General features: G+C 37.9%; 1 protein-coding gene across 1 annotated transcript; it reads right to left on the reverse strand.

The window, feature by feature from the left end:
• Window positions 1–15619: 15619 nt before the first annotated feature.
• LOC100482400 (olfactory receptor 14K1-like) lies at window positions 15620–16524 on the reverse strand. The gene is given in 3 exon segments (XM_034650625.1): window positions 15620–15700; window positions 15702–15861; window positions 15863–16524. Coding segments are annotated over 3 exon segments (903 nt in total).

Below are 16524 nucleotides of genomic sequence, written 5' to 3' on the forward strand. Positions count from 1 at the left end.
GTTGAAGGGGTTACTGCTTCTGATCTCCTCTAGGGTTTTGGTGGATTCTTGTCTCACATTGAGATCTTTCATACATTTAGAGTTTTTCTGTGTGTGTGTGTGTGTGTGTGTGTGTGTGTGTAAAAACTTCTTAAACTCATCATTCAAAAAACAAATAATCCAGTAAGGAATGGACAGAAGACATGAACAGACACTTTCCCTAAAAAGACATACAAATGGCTAACAGACATCAAAAAAAAAATGTTCAACATCATTAGCCATCAGGGAACTACAAATCAAAACCAAGATGAGATACCACCTTACACCAGTTAGAATGGCATAAATTAACAAGACAGGAAACAACAAATGTTGGCAAGGATATGGAGAAAAGGGAAGACTCTTACACTGTTGGTGGGAATGCAAGCTGGGACAGCCAATCTGGAAAACAGTATGGAGTTTCCTCAAAAAGTTAAAAACAGAGCTATGCTTTGATCCAGCAATTGCACTACTAGGTATTTACCCGAAAGATACAGATGTAGTGAAAAGAAGGGGCACATGCATCCCAATGTTCATAGCAGCAACGTCCACAATAGCCAAACTGTGGAAGGAGCAGAGATGCCCTTCAAAAGATGAATGGATAAAGATGATGTGGTCTATACACAATGGAATATACTCAATCATCAGAAAGGATGAATACCCACCATTTGCATCAACATGGATGGAACTGGAGGGGTTTATACTAAGTGAAATAAGTCTTGTAGAGAAAGACATTTATCCTATCATTTCAGCTATGTGTGCATCATAAGGAATAGAATGGAGGACATTAGAAGGAAGGGAAAATGAAGCGGGGGGGAGGGGAGACAGGGGTGGAGATGAACCATGAGAGTCTCTGGACTTTGGGAAACAAACTGAGGGTTTCAGAGGGGGGTGGGGTGATAGGTTAGACTGGTGATGGATATTAAGGAAGGCAGGAGTATTTGGGTCTTATATGGGTCTTATATGCAAACAATTAATCATGAAGCACTATATTGGGGACTAATGAAGTACTCTATGGTGACTAACATAACATTAAAAACAAAACAAAACAAAACAAAAAAACAAAAAAAAAACCCAAATACTTGTATTTCCTGGGGCTCCTGGGTGTTTCAGTCAGTTAAGCAGCTGCCTTCAGTTCAGTTCATGATCCCAGGGTCCTGGAATGGAGCTCTTCCTCAGGTTCCCTGCTCAGCAGGGAGTCTGGTTCCCCTTCTCCCTGTCCTTCCCCATGTTGTGCTCTCTCTTGCTCGCTATCAAATATATAAAAATCTTAAAAAAGAAATTACGATGAAAGAAATAATGATAATTAATGTCAGGGCTAGCCCGGAAATATTTCTATCAAACATAAATGAAATCTTCACCAAGACAACCCAATTTGAGAAAAAGAAGTAAACTTAAAAGAAACTGAAATCTTAATAGAAATTAAAAAACAAAACAAACAAAAAATTAAAAATCTGGTTCAAATGTCATCATTTAAATAGTTAGTGATTTCTAGTTAACTATAAGGAAAGCCAAAAGAAAGTGAAATTATACCTCAAATACTAAAAGAAAATAACGACTATCCTGGAATATATTATCCATGTAGCAGCCATGGGAATGGATCTCTCAGATCACTGAGGGGAGCATAACTAACATCACCAGGTGCTGTGTTTTCAAATCCATTACCAAGAATGCCCCAATGCCACACATTCCATGGGCTACCACAGATAATCTTGAGCAGATCAGGTAAACTAAGGCAAGTTAATTTCTGAGAGAAATAACTCCTGTGATGAGTGATTTTTTAAAAATATTTAATTCATTTTTTGGAAAACAGAACAGGAGTGGGAGGGGCAGAGGCAGAGGGAGAAAGAGACTCTCAAGCAGACTCCCCAGGGGGTGTGGAGCCTGATGTGGGTTCTATTCTAGTACCCTGAGATCATGACCTAAGCGAGACCAAGAGTTGGGTGCCTACTTGGCTGTGCCACCCAGGCTTCCCATGTGATGAGTGATTTTAAATAAAGGACTCCTCATCCACCTTGCCAGAGATTTGGCAGAGTTTAAGTGCAATTTCTTTCGTCTCTGCTTCACATGATTCAGACTTGTATTGTGGGGTGACTGTTCTTCCTGACTCTTCTGGCTCCTTCCCACAATAGATGTATGGTCGGGAAAGTAACTATTACCTGAAAGCTAATAAACTGGATGTTACCCTTTCATGGATCCTGGCAGAAGACTCAAGATTCTTCCACTTAACCTCATGTTACAGTAGACATGCAACGTTTCAAGATAGATTAACCCTGTTAAGTGGATTTGCAGTATAATTGAGAGACTGTGAGCTGTGGAACCCTGCAATATTATAGCAAGCAAAAATTAAGACTGCTCTTTGTTCCACAGAGAGGGAGAGTCAATCAACACATATTTCAAGGCTGTTTACCCTGACACTGAGAAAAAAAAGAAAAAAAAAATGTGAGTGTATTTAGTGTCTTACATTCTTAGCATATCAAACAGAATGTGTAGAAGTAATGAAAATCTATGAAGAGTGTCTTCCAAACAATAGATGCCCTTCCTGTCTAATCTTTCCTGTCATCTTCTCATCAGAAGACACAGATCAACACACCAAAATCCTACCCCTAAAACAAAGCAAACAAACAACTAAACAAACAAAAATTCAGCATACCCAGACCAGCATGCCTAAAAGAAAATAACTGTTCTTCAGAGAGAATGACATTTATGCAAGAAGGAAAGTCAGAATCTACTAAGAAATGAAGTGAGTGAAAATATTCATAAGTTAGAAAATACAATTGGAGGTCGCCTGGGTGGCTCAGTCAAACTTCTGACTTCCACTCAATTCATGATCCCAGGGCCATGGAATCCAGTCCCACAAGGAGATCACTACTCAGCAGAGAAGGCTTCTCCCTCTGCCCTTCCTCCCTCCCCACTCTTGCTCTCGTTCTCTATCTCTATCTTACAAAAATAAATAAAATCTTTTAAAAAAGAAAATACAATTTGAAAAGAGTAATTATTCAAGTGTCTGCAATTATAAGATTTAATATAATTATAGATAAAAATAAGTCATTCTTGGGGCACCTGGGTGGCTCAGTTATAAGACCATATGACTCTTGATCTCATGGTTGTATGTAGGAGCCCCACATTGGATGTAGAGGTAATTTTAAATAAGTAAATAAAAAATAAACTTAAGAAAATAATCCTGCTTTATGTTTTCAGAACCTTGATAGACTTGTTTGAAAGTTTATATACCAATTATGCAGAGAGAATTAATAATTTAAGGGTAAAGAAAGAATAATTGTTCTTTAGAGGTAGAGACTTATAAAATTACATTTAAAAACTTTGGTATTTCTTCAAATAGAGCAGAAGAAATGAAAAAAACTGCACAGTGTAAAGATATGACACAAGGAAGGACAAATTAATGCAGAAATAAGAAGACATGGTGTCCACTGGATACTTCTATCATTATGGTTAAAATAAAATGTAGTGCCTACCTTACCTGATGCAGGAAAGATTAATTCCAGGTAGATAATCAATGTTACTATGAATTAAAAATATAAAGTTTGGAAAGCCAAAATAACAAAATATACTTAAGACTTCAGACTAGGAAAACAATCCATTCATGGAACATAAAAATAAAGGTGAAACATAAAGGAAAAAAGATTTGTAAGCCCAACACACTAAATTAAGGACATCCGTTCTTTATGGACAGCATTTAAACAATTTAAAGAATAAGTCCTGAAAAAAAATGATAGTGAAAACTCATAAACAACCACCATTTCATTCAGACTCTTTAAGTAACCCTACAAATCAATAAAGAAAAAAAAACACATGAAAAGGCAAATTATAAAAGAAGAAACCACATTTAAAAACATGTTCAATATCATTAATCATTAGGCAAATGCAAATTAAAAACACACTGAAATGTCTATATAAACCCACTACATTGTTTAAAATTAAAAGACAACCAAACAAAATAGCAAGTGGTCCTGAAACTTTGCGGCCACAGGAATTATTATAGAAGACGACTTGAAGTGAAAGTTAATGCGTACAGAGTATCATATCATCTGTGAAGAGAGACATTTTGATTTCTTCTTTGCTGATTTGGATACCTTTTATCCCTTTTTGTTGTCTGAATGCTGTTGCAAGGACTTCTAGTAATATGTTGAATAATAGTGGTGAGAGTGGGCATCCTTGTAGTGTTCCTGATCTTAAGGGAAAGGCTTCCAGCTTTTCCCCATTGAGAATAATGCTTGCAGTAGGCTTTTCATAGATGGTTTTTATGAGATTGAGAAATGTACCCTCTATTCCTACACTCTGAAGGGTTTTAATCAGGACAGAATGCTGTATTTTGTCAAATGCTTTTTCTGTATCAATTGATAGGATCATATGGTTCCTGAGACTTTTCTGGTTGATATGATGTATCACCCTGATCGATTTGCAAATGTTGAACCATGCTTGANATGATGTATCACATTGATTGATTTGCGAGTGTTGAACCATGCTTGCATCCCAGGTATGAATCCCACTTGGTCATGATGGATAATCCTTTTAATGTACTGTTGGATTCTATTAGCAAGGATCTTGTTGAGGATTTTGGCATCCATATTCATTAGAGAAATCGGTCTGTAATTCTCCTTTTTGAGGGGGTCTTTGCCTTGTTTGGGGATCAAGGTAATATTGGCCTCATAGTATGAGATTGGTAGCTTTCCTTCCGTTCCTATTTTTTGAAATAGCTTTAGGAGAATAGGTATTATTTCTTCTTTGAATGTTTGGTAGACTTCCAAAGGAAAACCGTCCAGGACTGGAGTTTTGTTATTTGGAAGGTTGTTTATCACTGACTCAATCTCTTCATAATTAATTGGCCTGTTTAAGAAATCAATTTCTTCCTGTTTCAGTCTTGGTAGTTTATCGGTTTCCAGGAAGGCCTCCATCTCTTCCAGATTGCTTAATTTATTGGCATATAGCTGTTGATAACATTTTCTAATAATCCTTCCAATTTCATTGGTGTTGGTTTTGTCCTCTCCTTCTTAATTCATAATTTTAATAATTTGGGTCCATTCTCTTTTCTTTTGGATAAGTCTTGCCAGTGGTCTCCCAATTTTATTGATTCTCTCGAAGAACCAGCGTCTAGTCCTGTTGATCTGCTCTACTGTACTCCTAGTTTCTAATTCATTGATTTCTGCTCTAAACTTGGTCAACTGCTTCCTCCTGAGTGGATTAGGCCTGTCCCTCTGTTGCTGTTCCAGCTTCTTGAGGTGAGAATATAAAAACTGCATTTTAGATTTTTCTATTCTTTTGAGTGAGGCTTGGATGGCTATGTATTTCCCCCTTAGGACTGTCTTTGCAGTGTCCCATAGGTTTTGGACTGTTGTCTCTTCATTCTCGTTGGTCTCATTAAATTGTTTAAATTGTTTTTTGATTTCCTGGTTTATCAAGTCATCCCTGAGCAGGATGGTTCTTAGTTTCCAAGTGTTTGAGTGTCTTCCAAATTTTTCCTTGTGGTTGAGTTCCAATTTCAGAGCGTTGTAGTCTGAGAATATGCATGGGATAATTTCAATCTTTTGGTACCGGTTGAGACCTATTTTGTGTCCCAGAACATGGTCTAATCTTGAGAATGTTCCATGGGCATTTAAATAGAATGAGAATTTTTGGATCTGGGGTGTAGTGTTCTATATATATCTATTAGGTCCAACTCATCGAGTATGGCATTCGAATCCTTTGGTTCTTTGCTTAGTTTTTGCCAGGGTGCTCTGTCTATTTCTGATAGTGGTGTGTTGAGGCCCCTACTATTAATGTATTTTTTATCTCTATGTCTCTTTACTCTCGTTAAGAGTTGGCTTGTGTATTTTGCTGCTCCCCTGTTGGGGGCATATATATTTATAATTGTCATACCCATTGCTGGATACATCCTTTAAGAATGATATAGTGCCCTTCTGTGTCTCTAACTATAGTCTTTAGTTTTAAATCTAAACTGTCTGATATNAATCTATCTGATATGAGAATTGCTACCCCAGCTTTCTTTTGAGGTCCATTTGTGTGAAAGATGGTACTCCATCCCTTTACTGTCAGTCTGAATATATCTTTGGGTTAAAAATGAGTCTCTTGTAGACACCAAATGGATGGCTCATGTCTTTTTATCCAATCTGCAATGCTGTGGCGTTTTATGGGAGCGTTTAGGCCATTTACATTAATACTGATTATTGAGAGATATGATTTTAATGAGGCCATGTTGCCAATAAAGTCTTTGTTTGTATCGGTTGTGACTTTCTGTTCTGTATCACTCTTGAGGCCTTTTTACCTTTATAGAACCCCCCTTAATATCTCCTGTAGGGCTGGTTTTGTGGGAACGAAATTGGTTATTGACTGGCGATTCTGGAAGGTCTTTATTTCTCCGTCAATTCTGAATGACAGCCTTGCTGGATAAAGGATCCTTGGCTGCATGTTTTTTTCTGAAAGAGCTTTAAAAATGCCCTCCCAACCCTTTCTCTCATTCCAGGTCTCTGTAGACAGGTCTGGCAAAATTCTGATACCTTTGCCTTGGTACATGAGAAATTTCTTTGCCCTGGCCGCTTTTAATACTGTATCCTTGGATCTAATATTTGCGAATTGCACTATGACGTGACGTGGCGTAGGTTTGTCATGGTTGAGATTGGGAGGGGTCCTCTCTGCCTCTTGGACACAAATGTTTGTTTCCCTAGCTAGTTTAGGAAAGTTTTCAGCTACAATTTGCTCAAATATCTCTTCTAGACCTCTGTTTTTCTCCACCCCCTCGGGAATGCTGATGATTCTGATATTGGATCATTTCATTGAGTCAGTAATGTCCCGTAACCTACATTCACGGACATGGATTTTTTAAGTCCATGTTCTATTTTTTTTTTCTTCTACTAACCCAACCTCCAATTCGCTAATATGTTCCTCTGCCTTGGTGACCCTGGCCATCAGAGCCTCTATTTTTGACTGCATTTGGCTCATAGAATTTTTAATGTCTGCGAGATTCGCTCTCATTTCTGCCCTTAGGGATTCTATGTCCTCAGTAACATTTTCGTTAATACTTTTTTCAAGTCTACTCATCATCTTGACCATTGTTACCCTGAATTCCATTTCTGATAATTTGGCTATATCCATATCCATTAGTTCTGTGGCAGAGGCCACAGACTCATTGTCTTTTCTTTGCTGGGGGGAACTTCTCCTTCTCATCATTCTGATGAGGAGCGGTTGCGGGGTTGTCCAGAGCCCAAATTATTGACCGGGACCCAGGCCGTGTGCCCTTGTTTTATAGGGATATTAGGGATGTGGGCTTCTTTGTTAAAGATTTTATTTATTTATGTGGCAGAGAGCCAACCAGTGAGAGAGGAAACACAAGCAGGGGAGTTGGAGAGGAAGAAGCAGGCTCCCAGCAGAGGAGCCCGATGAGGGAATCCTTCCCAGAACACTGGGATGATGTCCTAAGCTGAAGACAGGCACTTAATGACTGTGCCACTCAGGCACCCCGGGATGTGGGCTTCTTGATTTTTCAGCCTCCCTTCTGGGGGAGGGGCCTGCCACACTGATACTCAGGCAACCTTGTTTGGGTAGAGTCTCTGTGTCCCCTGTGAGGGGGATGGGGATGGGCACACTGTGAACCGGTCTTTACCGGCTTTTGTTCTCTGGTGGCTTTCCCCGGGAGTTTGCTGTGCCTCTTCTGAGAGTCAGAGCAGCAGTGGCCAAATCTCAGCCTCTGTCTCAGAACAGAGGGATTGCGGACTGTTCTCCACTGATGTTCTGGCCACTTTAACTCTGCTACTGTTGGTGCTGCTCAACCCTGCAACATCCTGGGATGTGTGCCCCACAGTCGGCGTCCCAGCCCACACTTCCAGGGCCAGCGCATCTCTGTCCTTTGCGTTTCTAACACCGCCAGTGGCCAGCCACCCACCCTCCCCTACGTGCTCCCAGAGCTCCCCATCTCAGTCTGTTTCCAGTGAGCACACCTGAGTTCCAGATTTCCATGAGAAGTCTGGTGGCACAGGCTCCCGGCTCACCGTGCAGGTGGCTACCATTCCTGGTGCCCAGATGTGGTGGTTCCCTCCCCCTTCCACTTATCTTCCAATATCTGTGCATGGTTTCACAGCTCCCGACTTTGTACCTCAATACTCAGCGCTGGAGATTTTCATTTCCAAACTATTAGAAGTTATAAAGCAATTCAGTAATGTGGTGGGATACAAAATCAATGCTCAGAAATCAGCTGCATTTCTACACATGAATAACGAGACTAAACAAAGAGAAATTAGGGAATCCATCCCATTTACAATAGCACCAAAAACCATACGTTACCTTGGAATTAACTTAACCAGAGACGTAAAGGACCTATATCCTAGAAACTATAGATCACTTTTGAAAGATATTGAGGAAGACATAAAAAGATGGAAAAATATTCCATGCTCATGGATTGGAAGAATTAACATAGTTAAAATGTCCATGCTACCCAGAGCAATCTACACTTTCAATGCTATCCCGATCAAAATACCGAGGACATTTTTCAAAGAACTGGAACAAATAGTCCTTAAATTTGTATGGAAACAGAAAAGGCCCTGAATCTCCAAGGAACTGTTGAAAAGGAAAAACAAAGCTGGGCATTACAATGGCAGATGTCGAGCTGTACTACAAAGCTGTGATCACAAAGACAGCATGGTACTGGCACAGAAACAGACACATAGGGGCGCCTGGGTGGCACAGCGGTTAAGCGTCTGCCTTCGGCTCAGGGAGTGATGNAATAGTCCTTAAATTTGTATGGAACCAGAAAAGGCCCCGAATCTCCAAGGAACTGTTGAAAAGGAAAAACAAAGCTGGGGGCATCACAATGCCGGATTTCGAGCTGTACTACAAAGCTGTGATCACAAAGACAGCATGGTACTGGCACAAAAACAGACACATCGACCAATGGAACAGAATAGAGAACCCAGAAATGGACCCTCGGCTCTTTGGGCAACTAATCTTTGATAAAGCAGGAAAAAACATCCGGTGGAAAAAAGACAGTCTCTTCAATAAATGGTGCTGGGAAAATTGGACAGCTACATGCAAAAGAATGAAACTTGACCACTCTCTCACACCATACACAAAAATAAACTCCAAATGGATGAAAGACCTCAATGTGAGACAGGAATCCATAAAAATTCTAGAGGAGAACATAGGCAGCACCCTCTGCGACATTGGACACAGCAACCTTTTTCACGACACATCTCCAAAGGCAAGAGAAACAAAAGATAAAATGAACTTATGGGACTTCATCAAGATAAAAAGCTTCTGTACAGCCAAGGAAACAGTCAAAAAAACTAAGAGGCAACCCACGGAATGGGGGAATATATTTCCAAATGAAACTACAGATAAAAGAGTAGTATCCAAGATCTACAAAGAGCTTCTCAATCTCAATACACGAGAAACAAACAAATCAAAAAAATGGACAGAAGATATGAACAGACACTTTTCCAAAGAAGACATACAAATGGCTAACAGACACATGAAAAAATGTTCAAAATCCTTAGCCATCAGGGAAATTAAAATCAAAACCACACTGAGATATCACCTTACACCAGTTAGAATGGCAAAAATGGAGAAGGCAAGAAACAACAATTGTTGGAGAGGATGTGGAGAAAGGGGATCCCTCCTACATTGTTGGTGGGAAGGCATGTTGGTACAGCCACTCTGGAAATCAGTGTGGAGGTTCCGAAAAAAGTTAAAAATTGAGCTGCCCTAATATCCAGCCATTGCACTACTGGGTGTTTACCACAAAGATACAGACGTAGTGAAGTGAAGGGCCATATCCATCCCAATGTTCATAGCAGCATTGTCCACAATAGCTAAATCATGGAAGGAGTGGAGATGCCCTTCAACAGATGACTGGATTAAGAAGTTGTGGTCCATATATACAATGGAATATTACTCAGCTATCTGAAAGAACGAGTTCTCAACATTTGCTGCAATATGGACTGCACTGGAGGAGATAATGCTAAGTGAAATAAGTCAAGCAGAGAAAGACAATTATCATATGATTTCTCTCATCTGTGGAACATAAGAACTAGGATGATCGGTCGGGGAAGAAAGGGTTAAAGAAAGGGGGGGGGAATCAGAAGGGGGAATGAAACATGAGAGACTATGGACTCTGAGAAACAAACTGAAGGTTCAGAGGGGAGGGGTTTGGGGGAATGGGATAGACTGGTGGTGGGTAGTAAGGAGGGCACGTACGTGTTGCATGGAGCACTGGGTGTTATATGCAAGTAATGAATCATCGAACTTTACATCGGAAACCGGGGATGTACTGTATGGTGACTAACATAATATAATAAAAAGTCATTTAAAAAAAGAAAGTTAATGCAATCACACTGCAATACAATTTGAAGTTATTTGGTTTTATGATATGCGTAACCCTAAGTAAGTAATTGCACTCTTGGAAAGACCAATGCTGTATCTATTAGACCTGTTAGAATGGCTGCTTTTAAAAAGATAAGAAACAGTCAATACTGGGAAGAATATTTAGAAAAATGAACACTTGCACACTTTCGTTGGAAATGTAAATTGGTGCAGCCACTACGGAAAACAGTATGGAGTTCAACAAAAATTAAAGATAAAACTATCAAGTGATCCAGTAATTCCACTTCTGGATATTATCTTAGTTAACTTAAAACACTAACTCAAAAAGACATATGCATCTCCATTTTTATTACAATAGTTTTGCTTAGCCAAGAAATGGAAACATGCCTCTGTTACTTAAGTATATATTGATGGATGAATGGATAAATCAAATGTGATTATACACACGCACACACACACACACACACACACGCAATGGAATCCTAGTCAGTCCTAAAAATAATAAATTTATATTTGTGACTATGTGGATGGATCTTGAGAAAATTAAGCTAAGTGAATAGTCAAAGTCATTCAGAGAAAGACAAGTACTGTACAATCTCATTTAAATGTGGAATCTGAAAATGCACATGGTGAGACCATTTCTTCTTATTTTATTCAATGATAAAAATGTCATAAGTAAAACTTCAAGTGATCTGTTAATCAATGTATCTACCATCTATTTTTTTCCTGTGTCAATTACCCATCATTTTTTCTTTATACATTTCTAGATACCTGAACTTTAAAAANATTCAATGATAAAAATGTCATAAGTAAAACTTCAAGTGATCTGTTAATCAATGTATCTACCATCTATTTTTTCCTGTGTCAATTACCCATCATTTTTTCTTTATACATTTCTAGATACCTGAACTTTAAAACTTAGTCTATTGACAGCATTTTCATGTCTAATTAAACAGCCTATTTTTAATTTTTTCAACAAATGTTATTTTATTTACATTATTTTTTTCATTTTGTTATGTTAGTCCCCATTAAGTACTTCATTAGCTCCCAATGTAGTGCTCCATGATTCATTGTTTGCTCTATGCAATATGTGCCCTCCTTAATACCTATCACGGGGCTAATCCATCCCCCACCCCTCTCCCCTCTGAAACTCTCAGTTTGTTTCCTGGACTCCATAGTCTCTCATGGTTTGTCTCCACCTCTGATTCCCCTCCCCCTCATTTTTCCCTTCCTTCTCCTAATGTCCTCCATGCTATTCCTCATGCTCCACAAATAAGTGAAACCATGTGATAATTGTATTTCTCTGCTTTACTTATTTCACTTAGCATAATCCCCTCCAGTTCCATCAATGTTGATGCAAATGGTGGTTGTTCATCTTTTCTGATGGCTCAGTCATACTTCATTGTATATATGGGCCACATCTTCTTTATCCATTCATCTGTTGAAGGGCATATCAGCTCCTTCTACAGTTTGGCTGTTGCGGACATTGCTGCTATGAACGTTGGGGTGCATGTGACCCTTCTTTTCACTACATCTGTATCTTTGGGGTAAATACCTAGTAGTGCAATTGCTAGATCATAGCATAGCTCTATTTTTAACATCTTGAGGAACCTCCAAAGTGTTTTCAAGAGTGGTTGTCCCAGCTTGCATTCCAACCAAGTGTCGGAGGGTTCCCCTTTCTCCACATCTTTGCCAACATTTGCTTTTTTCCTGTCTTGTTAATTTTGCCGTTCTAACTGGTGTATGGTGGTATCTCATTTTGGATTTGATTTGTATTTCCCTGATGGCTAGTGATGTTGAGCATTTCTTCATGTGTCTGTTAGCCACTCCTATGTCATTCTTGGAGAAGTGTCTGTTCATTTCTTCTGCCCATTTTTTGACTGGGTTATTAGTTTTTTGACTGCTGAGTTAGAAGTACTTTATAGATTTTGAATATCAGCCCTTTATCTGTAATGTCATTTGCAAATATCTTTTTCTGTGCATTTTGTGTATTTTCTTGTCCTTTCTGCTATTATGCTCTTCAAGTTACACTATACCAAATCATTATTCCCACATATAAATTTCCCAAATTTGTTGATTGAAATGGCAACTACTTGTAATCTTCTTAATCCCCTGCTTGTTTTACCACATTGAACATCTTCTGGCGTTTGGCTCGCAGTGGAAGCCCACATTCTGTGGGGAAACAGTCAAAGGACTAGTGCTGGATATTTGATTCAATTTCCAACTTGTGGGATCTTTTAAATAAATATTTTAATATATCAGAAAATAATAAATAAAGTTGCTTACACCATGCTTAATTCAGACTTTTCCACACATTTTTTAAACACCGTGCAGAAGTTTTCTAAAATAATCAACCTGTTTTTTTCAATGTGTGAAAAATAAAATGTTCTTCCAGATATAAAAGTTTTCTTTTGAATTGAAGTGGAAAAACTATTTCCATTTATTTTTATCTGAATCATTATTGTGATAGTAAAGTTTTGGGTGGGAGGGGATTGTTATGTCATGATAGAAAGATCATATAATCTTGCACAGTCTCAATAGCTGTGTCATGTCCCCATCTAATGCATGCAAGTATAATATACTATGTGATATCACATTCATAATCATCATCATAAATAATAATATATGCCTGTTTTAAGCTCCATGGAGTACGCAAAGGAGGAACAAGATGATGGAGAAAGGATTTAATAGAAAAAATTGCCAAAGTAATAAGCTCTTTTATCATAACACTATATTACAAAGGATGCATGACTTGTTATAGTTTGATTTGCTTTGAATGATTGTAAAAAATAATAAATCATCTCAGTTCTTTGGATATCTGGGTGGCTCAGTCAGTTAAGCATATCACTTTGGCTCATGTCATGATCCTAGGGTCCTGGGATCAAGTCCCACATTGGACTCCTTGCTCAGCAGGAGCCTGATTCTCCCTCTCCCTGCTTGTGCTCTCTCTCTCTCTCTCTGGCAAAGAAATAAATAAAATCTTAAAAAAAGATATCATCTCAGTTCTACTTCATTATATTACTCATTAACTCTGTTTACCCCAGTTGAAAATTGGGTTGTATTCATGTGTCTGTGTATGTATACTTGTGTGATTTATAACCTACTCCTTACGATTTCTCTTTAAAATTTACTCATTATTGCATGTCCTTAATTCTATCATAAACATTTGTTTCATATCCCAATGCTTTTATAATAGGTGTTCATTCAAAATTGATATATTTATTTAATGTAATGTTTATTTACCTGAAATATACATAATTAAATTTGTGGTGCATTTGAAAAAAAATAGAAATGATTTGATATCAAATGTATGTTATAGAAGAAGTTATGGTGTGATTATTATATGATCAGAACTATGATTTGGACTAAGGAAATAAATGAAAGTTTATTTATGTATGGGCTGTTCACATAAGCATCACTTAAAACAGCTGCTTTGTGTTGAAACAGTTTGCTTTTTAGAAGGGATATATTTTTTTTAACCAACTATATGTATGAGTCTAATAGAAGAGATATCAAAAACATTTCCATCAACTATGTACAAGGATTTAGAGATTGGGAAATGTGCAATTAAGTGTTCTCATAATTCTCTATATCAAAACCTTATCTAAGCTAGGTTTTGAAATATGGGTATAATTTGGACTAGTAGATTTCATGAACAGAATAATATAAAGCTTCAAAAATGCAATGAGGAGTCTACAAAACATGAGAGGTATTGCTGCAGACAAGAAAGGTACTTTTTTATGTCTCTATTATGAGCCATAAAACAAAACATGCTATCCATCTTCCCTCAGTCTCTGTTTTCTATCTGTTTAACTAATTTCACACCACTTCACATTGGTTGGAAGAATAAAAGTGACAAGAGAGTTCTCTGCAACAAAAAAAATGTAAATAATTTTGAATATTTAGGCTATTTGAAAAATTCTATGATACTGAAGTCTGGAAAAAGTGGATGTGGGATTTATCACAATGAGAGAAACAATGCCAGATGCTATTTTCATAAATTCCAACATTATTAAAAGAAACAATTAGCCAAATATCTAGCATCAACACATTAGGTAAGTTAATTTATATAAAGAGAAAAATATATGAGCACAAAAATATGATTTTCATCAAAAGAAACAGAGATGCAAGAGAATCATCTTCTTAAATATATGAGTAACTGTATAAAATCCATCATCAAACATATATAAGTCAAATAATTGAAGCTTGTGAGTAAATTGAGTATTTCCCTAAACTGCCAAATTCAGTCAAAATCAATTTAAGTTAAAATCAAATTTTCAGGGTGCCTGGGTGGCTCAGTTGGTTAAGTGCCTTGGCTCTGGATCTCATCTCAGGTCTGGATCTCAGGGTCGTGAGTTCAAGCCCCATGTTGCACTCCACATTGGGTGTGGCACCTACTTAAAAGTAAATAAATCATTAAGTAAATAATCAAATTCCCATGAGATAGTTAAAAGCAAATGTTATAAAGAAGAATAAATAAAATATAGATGCAAAATCTGGGATATTAAAAATGATATAGATGAAATGTCATGGAAGATGATGATTTTGGAGGAATAAAAATCTCATGCAAATCTCATACATATGTAGCTCAGCACAGGAGTCCAAATCACTGAAGACGTAAGATTAAAAAACTTAATAATTTCTATATAATTAAGATAGAAGATGAAGGACTATAAGAGAAAATTATTTTCAGTTATAACTGACAATCTGAGGGGCACCTGAGTGGCTCAGTTGATTGAACAGATGCCTTTGGCTCAGGTCATGATTCTGGGGTCCTCAGACTGAGTTCAGAGTTAGGCTCCCTGCTCAGCTGGGAGTCTGCATCTCCCTCTCTCTCTGACCCTCCACCCTGCTCATGCTACTACACTCTCTCTCTGAAAGGAAAAGAAAAAAAAAAACTGACAACCTGAGATCATTACTAACAAGACTCCATATCTTATTGATCTCTAATAGGAATAATCTCAAACAGCTATTTAATTGAGGAATAAAAAAGGAAATTCTACTTCCTGAATTAAAATTTTGTCATCTTTCCATTACTCCACTCGTTTTAACATCCTTTTTTTTTTCTTTAAACAAAGTTTTATTCAGGACACACTTGAGGTGATGAAAAATGGGGCAACATTTCCAACATCTGTTTTCAAAATCCTCCCTCCATAGAAAGAGTTTTTTTTTTAAACCAAATAAAAATGAGTAGCTTGATTTTCTTTTTTCCCTTTTTTTTTTGCTTCACTTTAATTTTAACAAATGCTCATCATTTTCCTGAAAAATAATCAGCTTAATTCCATAGGACTTTAACAAGAGCTGATTCAATATCTTTGCTCCTCAGACAGAAGATAACAGGGTTCAAGGTGGGGGGTTACCACAAAATAGAACATAGACATTAACAAGTCAGGAAGAGAAGGCTCATCAGAAGTTGGCTTTAAATAACCAATAGCACCTGTTAGAAGGAATATACTCACCACAATGAAGTGAGGCAAGAAGGTGGAGAAGGCTTTGCACTGCTTCTGCCTGGTTGGGAGTGGAGAAAATATATGCATAAGAGACCACAATGCAAACTAAACATGAAAATCCATAACAGACACCAATGGCCACACTGACATTAACATTCGCATGTACCACAGAACAAGTGAGCTTCAGTAGGGCAGGAACGTCACAAAATAACTGATGTATCTTTGTGGACCCACAAAAATTTAAGGAGAATGTCCCAGCTGAGTACAAGCTTCCAAATACCCCTCCACTGACCCAGGAAACTAACACCAGCTGGACACAGACCTCTTTGCTCATAACAGGCTCATAATGCAGAGGGCAACAGATGGCAATATAGCGGTCGTAGGACATTGCAGTGAGAATGCCAATCTCGGACCCAGACATTAGTACCACGGGGAAGAGCTGTAACACACATCCCAGAAAAGAGATGGAGTCAGTGGAGGTGATGGAGTTGAGGATGGATTTGGGGACTGTGGCAGAAATGAGACACATATCTAAGAAGGATAAGTGCCTTAGGAAGAAGTACATTGGAGTGTGGAGGCATTGGTCAAGAATTGTGAGGAGGATGATAATTAAATTCTCCACTATGGCCACTAGGTAGATCAGTAAGAAGATAACTGTATGTACCCTCAACAGCATCCGGCTCTCAGTAAATGTCAGAAGCAAGAATTCCATTATAAATGTTGGATTCAT

This window comes from Ailuropoda melanoleuca, unplaced genomic scaffold (assembly GCF_002007445.2).
Source record: "Ailuropoda melanoleuca isolate Jingjing unplaced genomic scaffold, ASM200744v2 unplaced-scaffold2864, whole genome shotgun sequence".
NCBI classification, from domain to species: domain Eukaryota; kingdom Metazoa; phylum Chordata; class Mammalia; order Carnivora; family Ursidae; genus Ailuropoda; species Ailuropoda melanoleuca.